This window comes from Chenopodium quinoa, unplaced genomic scaffold (genome assembly GCF_001683475.1).
Source record: "Chenopodium quinoa cultivar QQ74 unplaced genomic scaffold, ASM168347v1, whole genome shotgun sequence".
Classification (NCBI taxonomy): domain Eukaryota; kingdom Viridiplantae; phylum Streptophyta; class Magnoliopsida; order Caryophyllales; family Amaranthaceae; genus Chenopodium; species Chenopodium quinoa.
In genome coordinates this window covers 3472345-3493837 of record NW_018742630.1, presented here as the reverse complement: position 1 = coordinate 3493837, position 21493 = coordinate 3472345, and the positions used below count along the sequence as shown (strand labels likewise).

The following is a 21493-nucleotide window of genomic DNA, read 5'->3' as shown; positions in this document are numbered from 1 at the left end:
TACGGCTGAGTCTAAGACTGGGGGAGCCGCCTCTGGGTACTGGGATTCCCCTTGTTCATCTCCCAATTCGACCGTCTCTGTCTCTGTGCAGGACACAATGACTCGTACTAGAAAAACGGCTGTAGATCCGGAGTATAAAGGAGAAAGCTCCGAAGAATTGCAGCCTGAAACAAACAGGGCTTCCCCAAGAGCTACCCCAAGCACCCCTAGTGATGAAATCCTGGGGTCCGATAATGGAGGCGGTGAAGATGCCGCCTCTATCTCTGGAGCTGAGGAGGAAAAATCCTCTGGTGATGAAAGCAGCGAGGAAACCGCCTCTACATCAAACTCTGATCAAAGCAGTTGCAGCAGCTATCTTACACCGGTTGTAGATAGCGAGGAGGAGGAGAGACCCACTTGGAATAATAAGGGTGATCCCCTCCTCATCCAAGTCTCAGCTAAAGACCGGGCTAGCATGGAGAGGAACTTAGGGAATTTTGTCCTCATGCGGCCTCTAGGAGAGGGGTACACTATTCGAGTACCGCCTGAGATGGGAAAAATTGTCTGGGAAGACAACCAGCACAATGCGAACGGGTACTTTGGCCGTTATGAGGCGGCCTTTCTAGCCGGCCTCCGCTTCCCCCTACACAACACCATAAAAGCCATTTTAAGAGGATACGGCCTGGGCGTGTGGCAGTTAACCCCCAATTCTTGGGTTAACATTATAGGCTACATCGCCGCCTGCGAGATGTAGGGTCTAAACCCCGGCTGGGAGGCCTTCGCCCATATGCACTATTTAAGCCGGAGCCCAGGCGGGTGGAGAGATCGGTATACTCTAACCACTTATCCCCAATATTTGATGACATTGGATAAACCGTCTAAGTGGTCAGACTGGAAGAACCGCTTTTACCTCGTTTCAGCCCCCACAAACGAAGAGAACCGTGAGCTCAGGACCTACAACCGGAAGCCTGAGCTGCTCGAGCAAAAATACAAGATGCCCCGAGTCCCAGATGAGGACTATGAGAAAATCATAGAGGCGGGGTTCTTTGAACTCACCATAACCACCCTCTCAACAGGTGAGCTAATAAGCGTGCTCAAGAATTGGGTACCCAAACACGAGTTTCTGCGAGATGAGACATTCTTATCCGCCTGTGGGTTAAGCACCCAGTTTAAAAAAACGTAGGTCGCATGAGCAACTGGCACTGTTATGCCGCTTTAGCTATTTTATACTTTTGAAATTTTTCTCGTCTTTGCCTAATCAGACGGTTTCTTTTCTGCAGTAAATGCCTTAACAATGTTGCCTCCACACAAGACTCCTGCAAAATCAGCCGCTGAAATCTGCAAGGAGAATGCGGAGAAGAAGAAAGCTACCAGGCGGCAAAAAATAAGGTATATGCGCCCATCCTTTAGTCCTTTGTATTTTTTGAAGTATATACCGACTGACCTTTATACTTGCTTTTTGACTCAGGAGGGGAGCAAGACGCCTCACTCTCTGACCAAGTTGATCCGACCTCGGCCAGGAGATGAGGGCGTCGTCTCTAACAAATCTCATAAAGCCTCTTCTCAGGCGATCCCCGGCCGTCTGACGGTGGGGGGAAAGAGTGTAAAAAACACTGGCCTGGGAATCAATCTCTCCTTCAGGCAACCGGATGTCCCAGAGGCATCCAAGGAGGTTGCGCCGCCTAGGGCTTCAGGCGCTTCTGTGTCGGTTGGGGGCAATTTGGGCTCTCAACCTATCTCTCATGGTACAATAGATCCCTTCAACCCCTCTTTGCTTGGCAAGCCCATGCGGGCCAAGTCACACTCCCAGCTCCAGCCAGAAGACTCTTCTGGCAGCCGGCATTTCGTAGGAGGGACGTATGTAGCTTTCTCACCCGTCTCTTTCTGGTGCAGATCTCTCCCCTCGCTGGCCGGATGTACAACAGTACGCCATGGCCATGCTGAAGGCCATTCCGAAGGAGGAGAAGGAGGCAATCCCGGGGATCAACACCTTCAATGCTGACCGGGTTATGGTCAGCCTGGCTGAGGTATGTTCCTGCAACTGAATATTTAAAAGGTATTAAACCGTTTGACCTTCTAACCCCGACTGTGCTTTTGCAGTCCATGCTGCGCGTGGAAGGGCTGAAGGGAGCCTATGCCAGGAAGCTGGAGGAGGTAAGACGAGCTAAACAAGAGGCGTCTGAGGCCCATAACGTTGCTCAATATTCCATGATTGTGCATGACTTAGAAACTAAAAGCCAAATCATGTTACAGGCGGACTCCATAAAAAAGGTTCAAAAGTCCCTCGATGGAGCCCGAACAAAAATTCATAACCTTCAAGCGGAGAAAGAAAACGCTGAAAAGGAGGTGAAGAAGGCGACGGAGTCCCTCAAGCTCTTGGAGGCGACCAAAAAGGAGAACTCCTCGCTGCAAACTGAGAACTGCCACCTGAAGAACGAGGCAACTTCCGCCAGTCAGAACTTCCAAGCCACTCTGTAAGCTGAACAAAGCAGGCTCATCGAGTAGAATGAGCAAGATTGCGAGAACCGCATGCAATTGGCTTTGTCCCTAGTGCATCCGGAGACGAAATATGCCGTCTATGAACTAGCCTATAAATACGCAGATCTTGTCATTCTGGCCAAAGAGGAAAATCAGTCGGTGCCTAAGTCACATGAAGACTGGGCCAGGAAGGAGATCGAGGCCATGCAGACGGAAATGGGCGCAAACGGGGATGAAGAAGCCCGAGCTGAGAATGAAGAGGTCTAGGCTGAAGAGACCCTAGCCCCTCCTGCTCCTGAAGCCGCCGTCAGAGATTCGGCTCAATCTTGAACTTTGTTAATTTAACTCTGCGGCCTGCGTGCCGTGTATTTGAATGTATCTCTTTTTTTTTCCCCGAACATGGGTCCGGCTAACAATTTCTTCTTGTCTATAAGCCAATTTATACATTTGCCGGTTGAGTCGGCTTTATTTCTATCTAATGTCTTTCAATTTCAATTTTCGCCGTTTTGCTTCATTCATTTTTTTTTTGTAAATTCAGTTTTTGCATTTTAGTGTGTATGCAATATTTCGGATGTATGAGCTTCCTTGCCCCTGGACGGTTGTGTGCTTGGTTGTTGTCCTACTCTAAGCATGTATCCGTCCAAACAAGCATCCGGAGAATAAACAGGTGGTTCCTTGACCACTTTGAAAGAGGCCGAATTGGCCCAAGTAGGAATAGCAGACGGTACTTGTTTATGCCCGTCGCTTATCCGAATGTATGTTACCCTTCGGGTAATCATTCTTCGGCGTTTGGTAGGAAACAAGCGGCCTTTGACCGGTTGTAGTACCTTTGAGTGAGGACCGGTTTTACCTGATCCAGACCATGAATACCGATTGTGCCACTTTGGAGCGACATGTGGTTGTGTCAAAATTTCAATTTTAATAGTTAACTTGGTTTGATAACCGGCTGAGTGCCTTTGAGCGGCCGCTTGTGCTACTTTGGAGCGTCATGCGGCTGTATCTCAACCTTTACATTCTTCTCAAGTGAAGTGGTTGGCGAGAGACCGGTTGTGATGCTTTTGCACAAAAGCCGTGTATCTCTGGTCGAGATTTCGAGAACCGTCTGTGTCGCTTGGGGACAACATGAGGTATCTCGATTTCAATTACATATTCAAACGACTGTTTTGACCTGGAACGGTTTTTGGCCGTTTGTATGTTTTGGTAGAACAATGTACCACCCAAATGCGAGATGTTCTCTTCGACGATTTCACCCAAAGGGGCGTCGCTGGATGCTTGCTCATGTTGGAGCAGGCAGTTGGTTTAAGATAAAATCTAGCCTCTGGGCTCAAAGTTTACCCGGTCGTGCATTGCACAAACAAGACTATAATATACAATTATTAAGAGAATCTGGCCTTTGGCCTCAAAATTTGCCCGGTTGTGTAGTACACAGTCGGGGCTTTGTACAGAACATAAATTAATAAAGCATTCTTTCATTAATACTCTATTTACAAAAGATTACAAGTTTTAGAAGTAGTACTTTTTCAAGTTATCTACATTCCAAGCTCTGGCTAGCTGCCTGCCGTCTGGACTTTCCAAGCGATAGTTGCCGCCTCTCAATTCATCAAAAATCTGGTAGGGGCCTTCCCAATTAGGAGTTAGCTTTCCTTGCTCATTGGCCCTGTCGGTGGTCTCTATCTTTCGTAGCACAAAATCCCCTACTTTCAAGGGCCGTCTGTGCACTCTTTTGTTGTAGGCTCTAGTCATTCTCAGGCGGTATATCTCATGACGCAAGGAGACATTGCCCCTGCGCTCTGGGAGTGAATTCAATGCTAGACGCATGGCCTTCCAATTTGCCTCTTCATCATAGAGCATGATGCGGAGTGTTAGCTCATGAAGTTCAATAGGCAGGATGGCTTCAGTGTCGTATGTCATGAGAAACAGGGTTTCACTGGTTGCCCCTTTTTCAATTGTTCTGATGGCCCATAGGATATGAGGCAACTCATCTGCTCATAGACCGCCAGCCCTTTCAGTTTTCTTTTTGATACGTCTGAGATCAGTTTGTTGAAAGCTTCAACTTGATCGTTTGCTTGGGTACGGCCAACTGATGCAAAACAATGTGAAATCCCTTGATCTCCCAACCAGTTCTTGAGGAGGGCCATTGTCAAAAACTATAGACATAGGAACCCCAAACCGGGTGATGATGTTTCTCCAAATGAAGGAGATGACGTCCTTTGTCTTAATGCCTTTGACCGCTTCTGCCTCTACCCATTTGGTGAAGTAATCTACAGCCATCAGAATGTATCTTCTTCCGACTGAGTCAGGCGTATAAGGACCTAAGATGTCCATGCCCCACTTTGCAAATGGAACCGGACTGTAGATCGTCGTCAAGTCAGTAGCCGGACAGTGTATGAGTCGGCCAAATCTCTAGCACTTGTCACACTTCTTCACCATTTCCATGGCATATGCCTCAAGAGTGGGCCAAAAGTAGCCTTGCCGCCTGACCCTTTTTGCTAGACTTCTGCCGCCTATATGTGATGCACAAAAGCCCGAGTGCAGATTCTCTAGAACCTCTTTTCCTTTTTCAGGGGTGACACACTTCAGCAACGGTTGGAGGTAACCCTTTCTGAAGAGTTCTCCCTTATAGATCTCGAAACTGAAAGCTCGTTTTTTCAACGATGCCGCTTCTGAAGAGGCATCCGGCAAAGTGTCGTCTACTAAATAATCCCATATGGCATCCATCCAGGTAGAGCTTCGGTATGGGATTATGTTCAATGCTTCTTTTTTCCATGACTTCTCAAAAGACTGACCTAGGCGCATCACAAGTGGCGAATGATGCTAGTTTGACAGCGCATCCGCCTGATTATTTTCTGACCTGGGCACCTAACTTAGATGAAATTCGTCAAGTGCCTCGACCTCATTTTTTACCACCTGCAGATACTTGATCATTGTCGGATAGGTGACCTCATAGTCACCATGGTATTGACTAACGATCAACTGAGAATCTGAGCAAGCGTCAACTTTCCTTGCCCCTTCCACCTTACACATACGTATACCGGCAAGCAGGGCCTCATACTCCGCCTCATTATTTAAGGCTTGAAACTTGAACAGTAGTGCGTATTCATATGTATCTCCTTCCAGAGACTTGCAAATCACGCCTGCACCACAGCCGTTCATAGTAGAGCTCCCGTCTACATACACCTTCCAAACCTGATCAATGTTTTCCGGCTGATCCAGCCTTGTCATTTCAACAATGAAGTCAGCAAACGTTTGGCCTTTCACTGCCTTTCTCGGTTCGAAGGTTATTTCTAGGCTCTGCATCTCAATAGCCCATTTTAGCATCCTACCAGATGACTCCAAGGTTATCATTGGCCGCTTGAGGGGTTGGTCTATGTAGACCACCACCGGATATGCCAAGAAGTATGGTTTCAACTTCTTTATGGCCGTGAAAAGGGCAAGGCCAAATTTTTAAACCAATGGGTACCGTAGTTTAGCATTTCTAAGCACATGGCTAATGAAGTACACTGGGAGCTGATTGCCGTCTCTTTCAGTTAGGAGAACGGCACTGAGGGCGTTATCTGAGACGGCCAAGTACATGTAGAGAACCTCCCCAACTAAAGGACTGACCAAACGGGGTAATGAGTGAAGGTGCTCTTTTAGCTTTTGGAATGTCGCCTCAGCATTCTCCCCCCATTCAAATCTTGTTTTCTTTTTCATTGCTTAGAAGAAGTAGAGGCACTTGTCACCTGACCGGCTGAGGAATCTCCCCAATGCCGCCAGACAACCGGTCAATTTTTGGACTTCCTTGACAATGCGGGGTGACTTCATGTCAATTACCGCCTGTACCTTTTCCGGGTTAGCCTCTATCCCCCTTTGATCAATAAAAATTCGAGAAATTTCCAAGACTCAACACCAAAGACTCACTTTTTTGGATTAAGCATGACCTTATGCCGCCTGAGGGTGGTGAACGTTTCTCGGAAGTCAGCAAGGTGATCCGTCTGCAGCTTGGATTTGACTATTATGCCATCGATGTACGCCTCTACATTCCTCCCAATTTGATTAATGAAGACGGCATTAATCATATGTTGGAAGGTAGCAGGCGCATTCTTCAACCCAAACGGTATCACCGTATAACAGAATATCCCTTGATATGTGACGAATGCCGTCTTTTCTTGATCTTTTTTCCACAAGGGTATCTGATGGAAGTTTGAGTAGGCATCCATGAAGCTCATCAAGGCATGATCGGATGTAGAGTCGACCACACTGTCGATCTTTGGAAGTGGATAACTATCCTTTGGACATGCCTTGTTCAAATCTATGTAATCAACACACATCAGCCAGCTACCATTCGGCTTCTTTATCAGAACAACGTTGGCTACCCAATCCGGGTACTAGCATTGCCGAATGAACCCGGCATCCATCAACTTCTTGACCTCGGCGGCAGCTGCCTGAGACCTTTACTCACCATGATTTCTTTTCTTTTGCCTAACCGACTTCTTCTTAGGTTTCACGGCTAGTTTGTGGACAGCAATATCCGGACTTACGCCTGGCATCTCTTCCACTTCAAAGGCAAAAATGTCTTTAAATTCTTTCAACGGTTGGTGCAAGTCTGCACTCAACTTTACAAAGGCAACCATCTCCACCTTCTCAGTTCGTTTTGGCCGGCTGCCGTCCAGAACGATATTTATGTTGTTACCAGCCGGCTGGGGAACGAGATCATCTGACCGTTCCCTGATCAGTGATTGTTATTGCTTCTCTTTCTTGACGGCCACTAAGTGGTCCACCTTTCTCTTTTTACCAGCTACCGTGGGAGCAGGCGCGGCTTCTTGACAGTCGTTTAGATTAATAGTCTTCCCACTTTGGCCGGCTGCAGCCACAGTAGGTTTGACGTTTGAGAGGTAACACTCTATCGCCGCCTTCTGATCCCCTCTCAGGGAACCTACTGACCCATCATCCCTCTCGAATTTCAGCAACATGAGAGACGGAATGATAACTGCCTTGGACTCGTTGAGGGTAGGACGGCCCAAGATCAGGTTATAGGCGGTCAATTCTTCGACCAACATGTGTCGTCCTTTCCCCTTCTCACCTAGCCGGATGAGTAGGTCAATCCTTCACACCGGATGCACCACTCCTCCCCCAAAACCGACCAAGGGGTGAAAGGCCTTAAGCATGATGCTAGGCTTATACTTGAGTTTTTCCAAGCACCTACAGCTGATAAGGTCAGACGAGCTCCCGGTATCAATGAGGATCCGGCCTACTCGCTGGTTGATGACTTTGCGCTCGATGACTATGGGGTCATCATGAGGCCGACTGACCTTGTCCCGGTCTTTCTCAGAGATGATGACCTAAGGGAAGGTGTCTTTAGACGCCTGGCCCTCATCCACTGAGTTGACCTCCAGCTTCCAGATGTTATCTTTTGTGCCCCGGATGGTTGGACCACCTCCGGCGAAGCCGCCTGCTATAGTCATGATTTTCTCCTCATCAGTGTCAGAGCTTATAGCAAGATTGTCTGGCTTCTTGGAAGGCTATCCATTGTTTGCCCGGGGGTTGCCCTTGGGCTTCACAAGGTTTGGACTTTAAAGCCCCCTCATCAGTCATGCGATCCAATAGCCGCCTGAGACTATAGCAACCATTGGTGTCATGGCCTATATCCTCGTGAAAATGGCAGAACTTAGACTTGTCCCAACTTTTGATGGGCCTCTTCATTGCAGCCGGTTTCTCTATAGACAACCGGTCTTTGACCTCCATGAGGATGGAAGAGCAATCCTTGTTGAACTCGTACTTGGGGACGTACGGTTTCAACTCTTTCTTCTTCTTCTTCTTCTGGGATAACTGACCAAAGTGGTCAGCCACCCAGACTTCTTTTCTCCTTTTGCTCTCTTCTTTTTTGACCGGCTGAGTTAGCCAGCTGTCCCTTTTGTCAGACTTTTTAGGATCTGACGGCTACTTGATGGCACAGAGCTCCGTCGCCTGTATGTAGGCTTTGGCTTCCATCAAATCTTCCTGGAGGGTTGCTACCCTCTTTCTGACTAGGTCGAACTTGAAGTTCAACCCGTCTTTCAGACCCTTGAAGAAATATGTGTAGGCAACTTCGTTAGAAAGTCCCAGTATCTGAATTCTCATTAGATTGAACCGCCTGACATAGGATCTCAGCCCTTCTCTATCTCCCTGCTGTATAGCCCCCAGGTCGAGACTTGTCTTCTTGGTCAGGATGTTCATAGTGAAGTTAGACACGAACAGGTATACTAGTGTCTTGAAGTTGTTGACTCAACCGGCTGACAGGTTGCCAAACCATCGTTGGGTTATGCCCTTCAATGTTGCTGGAAAGCATCTACACCAGGCGGCATCATTCAACCCCTGTAAATACATGAGGTTGGTGTACGCCATAAGGTGGTCTTCCGGGTTGGTAGTACCGTCATAGGCACCAACCAACACGCTCATAACCTTGGCCGGCTGTGCCGCCTCGGTTATCTCCCTAGAGAAAGCCGAAGGCTGTTCCCCAAGGTTCAGCAGTCGCAGCTGTCAGTCCATAGGCTGGACCTGCTATGCCGCATGACGCTCAAAGAGGGCCAGCTTCATGTAAGCAGATCCATACGGAAAATATGGCTATTGGGGCACATACGGAGCCGCCTGGATAATCTAAGGTGTAGTTCGTGCGGACATGCCGCCTGACTGACTCTCTCGGTTTGTCTCCGAATACCTCATTGAAGTATTATGGAGACTGTCTGAGTATGTCGACGTGGAGGCCGACTCATACATTTGTTGATTTCTCTTTTGCTGGAGAAACATCCGAGCATTGGAGAATGTCTTTTTAGACCCATCCGGCTGAACTTGCCGGATGACTTTCCTCTTCCCCGCTTCAGGGAAGCGGAATTTTAAAAGATCCACCATGGGCCAATCCGGTCCCTTTGGTTTAGGACGAGAAGTTGGAATTCGGTCTTTAACCGGCTTCTTCCCAGAGGGAGAAGGCTTCTTCCAAGACGGAGAAGGCTTTTTCCCAGAGGGAGATGGCTTTTTGGCCGACTGACCCTTGTGGGAGCCTGCCTTCTTGCTTATCAGGTCCTTGATTTCCCCTTTGAAACTACTCATGAATTTCATAAGTTCGTCTCTGGTAACAGGGGCAGCACCCTCAGTTGTCTGGGCTTGCTCATTCGGCTGGCTGGCTGGGTGACTGAGACCTTTGTCATTATCCTGTTCCCTTGTTTCCTTGGGACGAGGACGCTGGATCTGAACGACCCGTCTGGGGCCATATAGGCTTCGACCCCTTGGTCGTCGCCACTATCTTGGTCCGTATGGACCTTAGGCTCGACCAGAGGCCGTTTCTCGTTATTAAGTGGTAAAGACTCATGGGATGTCATTCTGGAAGTACTCTCCCCACAGACGGCGCCAAATGTTTTGGGGTTTTTTGATGTGTCCTACGGGAGAGTTACAACACTAGAACTGGTAGCCGACTGCCTGTACCTGCAAAAGCACGGAAACTCCAGTTGGTTGGAGTTCCGCCTCCGACGAAGTTAGAATACGTCTGAGTGAGTAAGAATGCGGAAAGTAAATAGTCTCTCAGATTCCGGGAGCTTCTGCAATTAATATTGCTCGGTATTTGTATCTGTATTTATGAATGTGCTTGAATATGCAATAAATGAGGACTTTCCTCTATTTATAGTAGAAGGAGATCAGTTCCCCTATTAGGGTTACGAGGTGCCACGTGTCAGCAGAGAGTGGATCCCATTGGGCCTCTCTGGGGGCTGACACGTGTCAGCATACCATTGGGTAACGTGACATAGGGTAATTTTACCCCAAATAAAGATAATAAATCAGAAATTTATCATGGACTAGTAGTCCAATTAGAAAATGGATTTTTGAAATCCACATTGTACAGTGTTTGCATTTTTGAATCTTTTATTTATGTACATGTTTGAGTTTTAAATTTATGAATTACTCATTGTATGTATAGGATGTAGTTTGATGCATTACTCATTACATATATATTTTGTTTAATATTTTATCATGAATTCTACATCTCATATTGCATGCATTAGTTTTATACAACAATTGTGTTATATGTGAATGTTAATGGTATGACGAGTTTATAATTATGATGAAGGCTTACAAGAAGATATTTATACTCCGATGGGCTTATAATTGTGACGAAAGTTTATATGATGACGATCCAATAGCATGTTATGAATCATGCATGAAAAGTTCCCGTAGAACTTATATACAATGTATTCAAATATCTAGCCTTTCAAATTCTATATTCTGAAAAATGACAATGTTGATATTTTTATCAAACTCATGAAGAGTATTGGTGACTAAGTTATTGAAATATCAACCTGAAGTTTAACCAAATGAGAGTAAATCGACTTTTATATTTATTGGAAAACTCCCGTATAAAATGCAAAATGTCTAAAGAATATTAGTAATGAGCTATATTGCCATAAGGATAATCTTCTTATGGTCCAAAAGAACCATGAGTAAAGTATATAATAATACTTATGTTATATTATTACTAATTCATATAAGCTTAGATAATGATATCAAGATATCACGGGTTGCCATAAATTATTATTAATGTTTGATTATCAATAGCTACGTTTTTGACCTCCAGAAGTAGGCGTAATTTTGATGGTAAGGCAACTTGAAACAAAAATGTCATATAAGATAGTGGTTAACGCAACATAGGTATTGTTCTCACAAGTATGGATAAATGAAGATGCTTTGCAGTGAAGATTCAAGTTTGATCAGGGAGGATCAACTATCAAGGAATGCTATTCAGCTACAAGTGTGAAGTTACTAAGGCATTGGATTCATTACATTGGAAGATCTCAAGTTATGCATTCACCAAGGGGAGAAAATACGCGCTGCACTCTTTTTCCCTTAACCATGGTTTTGTCCCACATTGGGTTTTCCTGGTAAGGTTTTTAACGAGGCAACATGTCAAGGCGTATTATGAAAGTGTTGTACTCTTTTTCCTTCATTAGGTTTTTATCCCATTGGGTTTTTTCTAGTAAGGTTTTAATGAGGCACACTATTCGATAATGGTCATCCAAGGGGGAGTGTTATATAATATATGTATTTAGTGGATGTCCATTATACCCTTATGATTATTCTATGATATACCAGCTATACTAGGCTTATTATTCTACAAAGAAATCCTAATTGTATCTCATATATATATATATACTCCCACATCATTCAGGAATTAGAATATCGATCTATTCTCTCCCCCACTTTTCCTCTTTCTCTTTAATTTCATAACATATACCAACTTTTGTCACATTATTGGATAAATCTAAAGTTTGCTCTTCTCGTTCCTATCCTAAGTAAACCATTTTGCCAGTAACTACACATGTTATTCATTCCATCGTCTGAATTAATACTCAATAATCTCATTGGCTAATCTCCTGATAATACTAAAATACCTTTTAATATGGTGGAATTATTCCATATTCTCAATTTTACTCGATCTTGGCGTGAGTTTAGTAGGATTATTTCATATTCTCGATTTTATTCAATCTTGGTAAGGGTATAACAGTAAAGACTATTACTATATATTATTCCGCCTTAATTTAAGATTTTTTTTTTTCAATCATATGAAATACATATGTGACTATTATTTCCAAATAGTGACAAAGAAACACATTTGATGCTAGGAGATCTTAATTCTCTTATTGCTTAACCAAGTGAACTCCATTCAAGAACATAGTTAAGCTTTTCGAAGAATCGGAGATTGATTCTAGTCATGCTCACGCACGCTTGCATAAGAAAGACGGGATATCTAGATATCTATCCTAGTTTACATACCTTGTTACAAGATATAACTATGGTGTTCTCTTAACTAACTTTTCCTTTGCATATAATCAGCCTCTCTTCATTAATGCAAGGTTTAGGGGATCAAACAACTTTACAAAAATGCATAGGCAAGTAAAGCACTTCATAAAACACAACAGGATGATTGATAATAATAATACATACCTCAACCTTGCAGAAATTCGAATAAGGTTGACAATTGCAACCAGTTTAATACTGTACTGTACTATGGTATATTGCCTTGTTTGTATCAAAAATTGTTTAATTCAATCAATTAAGAATGCTAGTGAGATTCTTGTTCTATATACAACTCAGATCTAATCTGATGAAAAAAAATATTTATGGAAGTTACAACAGCTACTACAACAGTAATGTTACAACAGGGTTAAGCCATGTTATTCCGCTTTTGCTGGTATTATTAGGGATCAATCAATCTCCACTTTGCATCAGACCCAACTCGCAATTTAGAGACTATGCTATCACACAAGATTTCTCCAATCCTCTTTCAAGATGACACGGCATTTTCAGCTGATGTCTCCTGTTCAGACTTCTTGCCTGCTAACATTGCAGCATGTTGTTCTAGGTACTCTTTGCTATTTATTTCTGTTAATCTGCAAGCATAAGTTCCACATTAAATAACCTTGAATTCAAAAGACAGACCTCCAAGAAAGGCAGGGACAAGAATATTGGTAATTGACTACTCTCTTGATCCTATAATGTCTCCCTTTTATTACTTAGTGTCAACACTTGACCATTCTTTATAAGAAAGAATACATTGATTCATCAACGGATAATGCTTTGTTATAATTGCATTGAAAAATGCTTTTACGTACTATAAAAAAAAGGGCAAAAGTTTGACAGAAAAAGAGAACATTGTTAAAGAACGAGTAACTTCAAAGCTGGTCAAGAGTATCTGAGGAAACTTTCAGACTGATATACCCTAGTGGTAACTTCTAATTTGTAAAGGATACAGCAAACACATCAGTTATGATTCACGCACTAATGGTGCCAGCATGTAACACCCCCCCCCCCTCTCTTTTTTTCGCCAAATAAAAAAGGAAAGGAGAAATACATACCTACTAATGGTGCGATCCTTGGCAAATCCAAGTTCATTGTCAACACAAAGATCAGCAAAATCTTTTTTTGCTGATCTTGAAGAAGTCCGTGGTGCCATGCTCTTGGCCTCAGATATTGTTACAACTCTTTCAAAGAGTTCAAATGGGCTACCCTCAGCAGTACACAGTAATCTTGCTTTGTTTTCATACATCACCTAGTAGAATACAAATAAATTTTTTAGCTTATTGCTCTTCCTGATTGGTATGACAATATGACTGTATGAGCATTCATATATCAATGACATTATCATACTCAAAACTGAATCTTGAGTCTCTTGACAGTATCATAATTCTCTTCCATCCACAAAAATGCAACAAAACCCAATAGGACAGGCATTTAAGAATTCAGGAAACAAGACATACATCAATTAAAGTGACAAACCGGTATGCTGCTGTCCTGTTATTAAGCCCAAATATTGGCACCCCATCTATGGCCAGAGTATGAAATTTCTCTGCAAAATAAAGCATATCATAAATCATGTATATACAGCATATAACATTGCAAACTCTACAGGCAGATGCACCACAGAATGAAAGCAAATAGTAAAAATAAAAATAAAGCCAAAGACAGTCAGCTGCAAGATCAATTCTGATAGCTACAAATTGGGAAGCTGGAGCTTAACAACACCAAAGTTCTCATGTGACAACAGCCTCAGATCAGAGTACATAATGGCTCAGTAGACACCATAATGAATTTGCTTCTATAAAAATGTTGGTATATTAAATTAAACATGTGCATCATTCATTCATTCATTCATTCATATAGTAGAACTTATGTAGTATGTACAAGCATCACTCATCCAAAACCAGCAAGGAAAAAAGATGAGTGAAATATGCAGATATTTTAATAACGTAACAGTGCTTACTGAATAATCCAAAATAGTCTGCAGCTCCAAGAGGTCTGTCACACAGCTCTTCGAAAGGAAAATAAGCACATCCATTTGCACCCAATGGAACCTTTAGATATAAGCAGAATGTTTAGCAAGTTGCTTTTGTCATGCTTAGGCTCTAGCGATATTTATTGTAAACATACCTGTAATTTTCTTCCCATAACCACTTCTACCTCTTGTGGCTGAGGTTGGTGTTCCCCTATTAGCTGCTGAAACTTAACCTTCAGAAGACCTGACATATCCAGTCCAATTAGATAAAAGCCCTGCTCACCCTGCGATTGCAAGTACAGGCAGTAGCTATTACTAATTAGTATATTAAGATGAAAAAACTATGTGATAAAAGACTATACTAAATTAGACAAGAATAGATGATTACTGAACCAAACTTACTGAGGTCATCTTCCGATAATCCACTGATGATCCAATTTCATGAACTGCACACCTTTCCTGCAAAAATAATGAAATTGAAAATTTTAGCAATTCTATAGGTGGTTTCAAAAAAAAAAAAAGTAAAAATTGTCAAATGACAGTTTATCTTGAAGGAATGACTTCGTATCTCTGGCACAACTGCAAGCCTTGTTTTTCTACTATTTCCTTTGGGTTAACCGTGAAAGCACTGTTGATTCATCTACTGATCAAACTTTACGAAGCAACTAAGGTCAAAGGTATACTAGGATGAGCCTTGAGACTCACCTTAACTGTGGCAATAAAAGGTAGAAAAAGATCTCTCTGTAGGCCACCTTCATAGAGATTATCAGGGGCGCGATTTGAAGTTGCAACAAGAATCTAAATTCAGCACAAAGAAACAGGGAAAAAAAAAAAAATCAATCTGTGGAAGACAGGAAAAAAGTGAAAATTATTTAATTCAGGCAACAGCAGCAGTTTGAAGTTAAAAATGCTTACAACACCATTGCTGAACAGATGTCCAAATAAACGATTCAATATTAATGCATCAGCCACGTCGGTTACCTGGGAAGCCAAAAAAAAAAAAGATAGCAATTTGTCAACATATATTAAACCAATTAAAGAAGCTGTTGAAATCATTGGTATGGTTCCATACGCCCAGTGCTGTACCATGAATTCATCAAGACATAACAAAATTGCATCATCTGATATCTCATCTGCAACAACCTCAAGTGGATCAGCCACACCCCTGTGTTTCTGCAAATAAACAAAATTATTAAAATCTTATATTCACACTGTAATAACTAAAAAAAACACGGTGCCATTATTCTACTATGCAGAAAATTTAAACAGATCAATTTATATTGAATCGTCACTATTCTGCCATGTAGTAAATGACTCTATACATCAGTTGTTTCTATTAATCTTCTGAATAAAAACTATGAAGTATTTATTTTTTGAGTAACCATACAAATTATCTAATAGTCAAAAGACTCGAATCATTCCCTCACATCCTCCCCCAACAAGGGCAACAACCCCCAGATGGCCCTGCCCCACAATGAATTTTTTCTTGGAGTTATATTCCTCGGGATACTCTAAAGATTCAAAATTGTTGCAAGTGGTCTAAAACAATCAGCTTCTAATTTTCATTCTATTTTCAGTGATATACGTTCACCTCTATGGTTCTTGATTTTCAAGACAACACTCTCATCAAAGGAATTTAAAGTAGAAACATCCGTACCTGCAAACGGCTATGAACATTGAGCATGAAGTCATGAAAATGTATCCTCCTTTTCCTCCAATTGCAAGGTCTAACAAGAGTTAATTTATCACTTTTAAAAGGTTATTCAAAGAAGGAAGTAAATAATGTAACAATTAGCATATAAATTTATGCTCCGTATCTAACAATATTCTACTATTTCCTTTAAAATCAAACAAAGAATATTGTCTTACAGTTGATGATAAAACAAGTCCATCAACATGGTTTTTCCTGTGCCAACTCCACCATAAAGATATAATCCTTTCACAGGGGAATAAGATGTCTGTGGAATAAAACGGGACCATAACCACCTACTCCTGCATCACAAACTAAACCTTCAACTTCAAAAGCCACAAAAAAGAAGCAGCGTAAATAAATAACACTAAGAAGCAACAATAACAAGAAAGAGGAGCACTTGCCTCCCAGATTTTTCTGAAGTTGCATAGCGATCCAACCGGCATTCATTTTCTTTCTTAACAAGTTCATCATAGAGCCTCTGAAGCTCTCTCAAAGTGTCTAGCTGCAGTAATTATAGTCAGCATTTCATCCAAATGACATACGGAATAATCACTTTTGGTCCATGTAGCCGACCACACTTATGGGATTAAGGCTTTGATTGATTGATTTCATCCAAATGACAATATATGATAAAAGACAATACTTATGCGCACTGCGAAACATTACATTGTACTACGTACATTCAGTTCTTACATAACATTTGGCACTTTAATGCAATTTTACTTACAAAGAAAACCTTTTCTAGACAATAGTTCGCAACATTACATCAATATTTTTGGCATTTAACAACATTGCACCAATGTAAAGGAATTCCAGAAATCAGAATACAAAGATGCTAATTGAATACAAGCAGTCATTAACCCTTTGCAAATTGATAGATTACAGTATAGAAATTTCTTTAAATATTGATACAAGCAGTATCGAGATTTAACACTGCATACCTGACATAGATCACCATCAAATAGTTCACCAGCTGCAACTCGCCTTTCATACTCCACAAGAGGGCCTCCTTTAATCCCATCTGTAGTACAACAATGAGAGCAAAGACTTAACCCAAAATTTCCATGAACATTATTCTTACACCTAAACATACATTTGAGAGTGTTTGTTTCACTATATCAAACTCCACTAACTCTTAATCACATTATTTGAGAGTATTTAAACTTAAGAACAGAAGGTGACCTCCATTTGAAATTTCCACTGCTTCGGATGACAAGGATCTCGATGGTATAAAAAATGGATGAGCATATCTATGTATTTGCATATTTCGAATAGCCTCATACGTATAATTCGATCTATGATTTACCAAATATCTCCTCCTTGCCAATCCAATTGCATAATTTTCTCCTTGGGACCTTAAAATTGATCGAAATTGGCGAATAGAGCGAGCTAAAATTCTCATTTTCTATCCTCTGCCCCAATAGAGATGGGACAAGACTCAACCACACCAATGAAGCTTAAACTTCAAGTGTAATTCAATGTATCACAGTGATGCAAAGTTCTGAAACAATCCAAAAACAAATACCAACATAAATTTCAATTAGACTGTTTATTGAGTAATGTACAAGTTGAGATTCTCCACAGTAAAAAACTACTTCGTAGTACAAATAACTTGTACTTAATAAATTACAAACAATCCCAATTATAAACTATCAATGTGCAGCCATAAGACCACAAAAAAACACAAAAACAGATGTAAAACGTCCAGTATGCTTATACAAGTTGCAATCCTAAACATGCAAGAATAAGTAGAAAGTCAGCTAGTTTAGTTGGTAAAGTCTTAGGAGGTACGGAGTAACCCAAGACCTCGGATCAAATCCCGTCTATATACCACGGTCCAAACATAACCTGTCTCACATAAACTCACCACAAATTCAAATAATTATTCAATTTAATAGACTTCAATACCAGAAAGATAAAAATTCTGAAAACCCAGAAAGCAAAAACTTAAACAATTAAACTAAAACGTACCTGATCCAATCAAACTCCAAGAATTTGATTACAACCCAGTTGAGGGTTCGAAATTTAATAAAAAGGGGTAATCTTTGATGAAGTCAAAGCCTAAAAGTTGAATTAAAAAATTCCAATTTTGATGGAAAGAAGACCCCTTTTGACCAAAGTTGAAAAACCAAATATATGAACAGAACCCTAAAAGAGGAAAGAAGATAATGAAATTCCAGAGGAGAGTAACTGAAATTTTTGGGGGTTTTATATTCAAGGTCCAATTGTTCTTGAAATGAAAGAAACTTTTTAAATAAATTAGAAAATATTTTTAAAAATTACAAAATAAATGGTGCTGTTTTGACGAGGAAACCAATACGAGTATGAATTAAGCATGTGGTCATTTCCAACAATTAATATTATTATTATTATTTATTTTTAGAAAATCTATACTAATATTATTAATATTATTATTATTATTTATTTTTAGAAAATCTATACTAATATATTAAAAAACGTTTATAACAATGTCGAACTCTCAACCTCTCATAATAAAGATGACTATTCAACCATCTACGCTAATTATTAACAATGTTATTAATATGTAAAAATAAATTATATAAGTTTAAACCATAAGGTTTAATTATAATAAAAAATACTCAAACAATAATTTAATTTTGTTTTGACAGTGACAATTACAGTTTAAAAAACCTTTAAAAAATTTATCGATTGCACGTCGACAATAATATCAATCCGAGGCAACACCCGAAGTACTCACTAGTTGATTATTTTAATAAAGTTTCCCCCCACTTAAATTGGAGGGTTGAAGGAAGAGCAAAATTTGATTATGATTTTAGGAAGGTGTGTTTTGTCTTTTCCTTAATAATGGAAATTTATAGTGAAAGGTCCCACCATCTCGGAAGCCCATCGACATAAGCAAGCCACTTTCATGTGGGGTTTGAAGGACGCTTATAATAAAGTGTGATACCTATCATTATAAGATAAATTTTGATAGTTTATGATAAGAAATACAAATTGTTCGTTAATTATAATTAAATTAAAATTTGTGATACCTACCATTTTAAATTGACACATCATACGACACAAACAAAATTTCGTATCAATAAAAAACCTCATCAAGCGAATTTTGTGTTAGTAATTTTGTGTTAATATTTTGTCATCAATGGCCGGGTAATTTTAAGCTTAATTTTTTAAAATCCTATGTTTAAATTAGTATTTCTAATTATTACTTACATTGTATTAATTTGGGATACTCAACGATTATATGTTGTATTAATTTGGGATACTCAACTATTATATGTTTATGTTTTATTTACTAAATGTTTTTTTTACATGCAGATCTAACACATCATACGACACAAATAAAATTTCGTATCAATACAAAACCCCATTAAGCGAATTTCGTGTTAGTAATTTTGTGTTAATTTTAGGTCATCAATGTCCGGGTAATTTTTAAAATCTTATGTTTAAATTTATATTTGTAATTATTAGTTACATTGTATTTATTTAGGATACTTAACGATTATTTGTTTATGTAATGGCATACGATTAGATGTTGTATACTTAATATATGGATGGCTTTGGTTATTTTTGGAGATGATGAAAAAATTCCAATGCATAAATTTGATTTTATATCGCAACAATTTTACATTTATTGGTAAATATATTGATTTATTTTATATAAATGTAAAGATTTAATTTATATCAATTCAGTTTGGCTAACATTTCACGGTTCAATTTATCCATTGATGTAGTAGGTTGGTTGTGGACGAGGTTGGTGATTCTATCAAAGATAGGGTAAAACAATGAATAATGATTTAGGATTTAAATTATTAAAAATTTATCATTTCACATTAAAGATTTTAAATAACGGAAAAAATATCATAATTACAATTTATTTATATTTAATAAATTCATTATAAATTATAGTAAAAAAAAATGTATTAAACTTTTGTAATTTTGTCTGAAATTATTAATTACAATAAATCAAATAATTAAAAATCTTAGATGAAAAAACCGTGCATCGCACGGGCTTCCATCTAGTTATAAACATGATATTTTTTCCGTTATATAAAATCTTTAATGTGAAATGATAAATTTTTAATAATTTAAATCCTAAATCATTATTCATTGTTTTACCATATTTTTTATTTCAATAGAATCACCAACCTCGTCCACAATATAAAATCAGATCTATGTATTGGAATCTTTTCATCATCTCCAAAAATAACCAAAGTCATCCATATATTAAGTATACAACATCTAATCGTATGTCATTACATAAACAAATAATCGTTAAGTATCCTAAATAAATACAATGTAACTAATAATTAAAAACTACCCGAACATTGATGACCAAAAATAAACACAAAATTCGCTTAATGGGTTTTTTTATTGATACGAAATTTATAATGGTAGGTATCACAAATCTTAATTTAATTATAATTAACGAAAAAATTGTATCTATTATCATAAATACTATCAAAATTTATCTTTATTCAACTAATAACACATCTAATTTTATTATATTCATCTAACAAATCTAATTGGTATCTCTTATCATAAATACTATCAAAATATTAAACTTTATTAGCGATGCACGGTTTTTCCATCTAAGATTTTTAATTATTTGATTTATTGTATTTAATAATTTCAGACAAAATTACAAAATTTAATATTTTTTTAATTATAATTTATAATGAATTTATTAAATATAAATAAATTGTAAATATGATATTTTTTCCGTTATATAAAATCTTTAATGTGAAATGATAAATTTTTAATAATTTAAATCCTAAATCATTATTCATTGTTTTACCATATCTTTTATTTCGATAGAATCACCAACTTCGTCCACAACTAACCTACTACATCAATGGATAAATTGGACCGTGAAATGTTAGCTAAACTGAAATTGATATAAATTAAATCTTAACATTTATATAAAATAAAATCAATATATTTACCAATAAATGAAAAAATGTTGCGATATAAAATCAAATCTATACATTGGAATTTTTTCATCATCTCCAAAAATAACCAAAGTCATCTATACATTAAGTATACAACATCTAATTGTATGCCATTACATAAACAAATAATTGTTAAGTATCCTAAATAAATACAATGTAACTAATAATTACAAATATAAATTTAAACATAAGATTTTAAAAATTACCTGGACATTGATGACCTAAAACTAACACAAAATAACTATCACAAAATTCACTTGATGGGGTTTTGTATTGATACGAAATTTTATTTGTGTCATATGATGTGTTAGATCTACATGTAAAAAAACATTTAGTAAATAAAACATAAACATATAATTGTTGAGTATCCCAAATTAATACAATGTAAGTAATAATTAGAAATACTAATTTAAACATAGGATTTTAAAAATTAAGCTAAAAATTACCCGGCCATTGATGACCAAAAATTAACACAAAATTACTAACACAAAATTCGCTTGATGGGGTTTTTTATTGATACGAAATTATGTTTGTGTCGTATGATGTGTCAATTTATAATGGTAAGTATCACAAATTTTAATTTAATTATAATTAACGAACAATTTGTATTTCTTATCATAAATACTATCAAAA

The 21493-nt window shown here is 38.9% G+C and overlaps 1 protein-coding gene across 2 annotated transcripts; it reads right to left on the bottom strand.

Annotated features, from left to right (window-relative positions):
- Positions 1 to 12389: 12389 nt before the first annotated feature.
- Positions 12390 to 18225, bottom strand: LOC110721911 (AFG1-like ATPase). 2 transcript variants are annotated; one of them, XM_021901145.1, is made up of 15 exons: positions 17898 to 18225; positions 17109 to 17427; positions 16868 to 16947; positions 16328 to 16428; positions 16103 to 16225; positions 15891 to 15960; positions 15320 to 15406; positions 15149 to 15214; positions 14939 to 15031; positions 14636 to 14692; positions 14389 to 14517; positions 14222 to 14312; positions 13719 to 13807; positions 13317 to 13510; positions 12390 to 12851 (listed from the first exon to the last, which is right to left on the bottom strand). In XM_021901145.1, the coding sequence occupies exons 2-15, from the start codon at positions 17326 to 17328 to the stop codon at positions 12746 to 12748; spliced, it is 1506 nt and encodes a 501-aa protein (XP_021756837.1). In that variant the 5' UTR covers positions 17329 to 17427; positions 17898 to 18225; the 3' UTR covers positions 12390 to 12745. The 2 variants fall into 2 exon arrangements, with proteins under 2 accessions (XP_021756837.1, XP_021756839.1); XM_021901147.1 differs by lacking the exons at positions 17109 to 17427; positions 17898 to 18225 and having other exon boundaries at positions 16328 to 16424; positions 16868 to 16949.
- Between the last annotated feature and the right edge of the window lie 3268 nt (positions 18226 to 21493).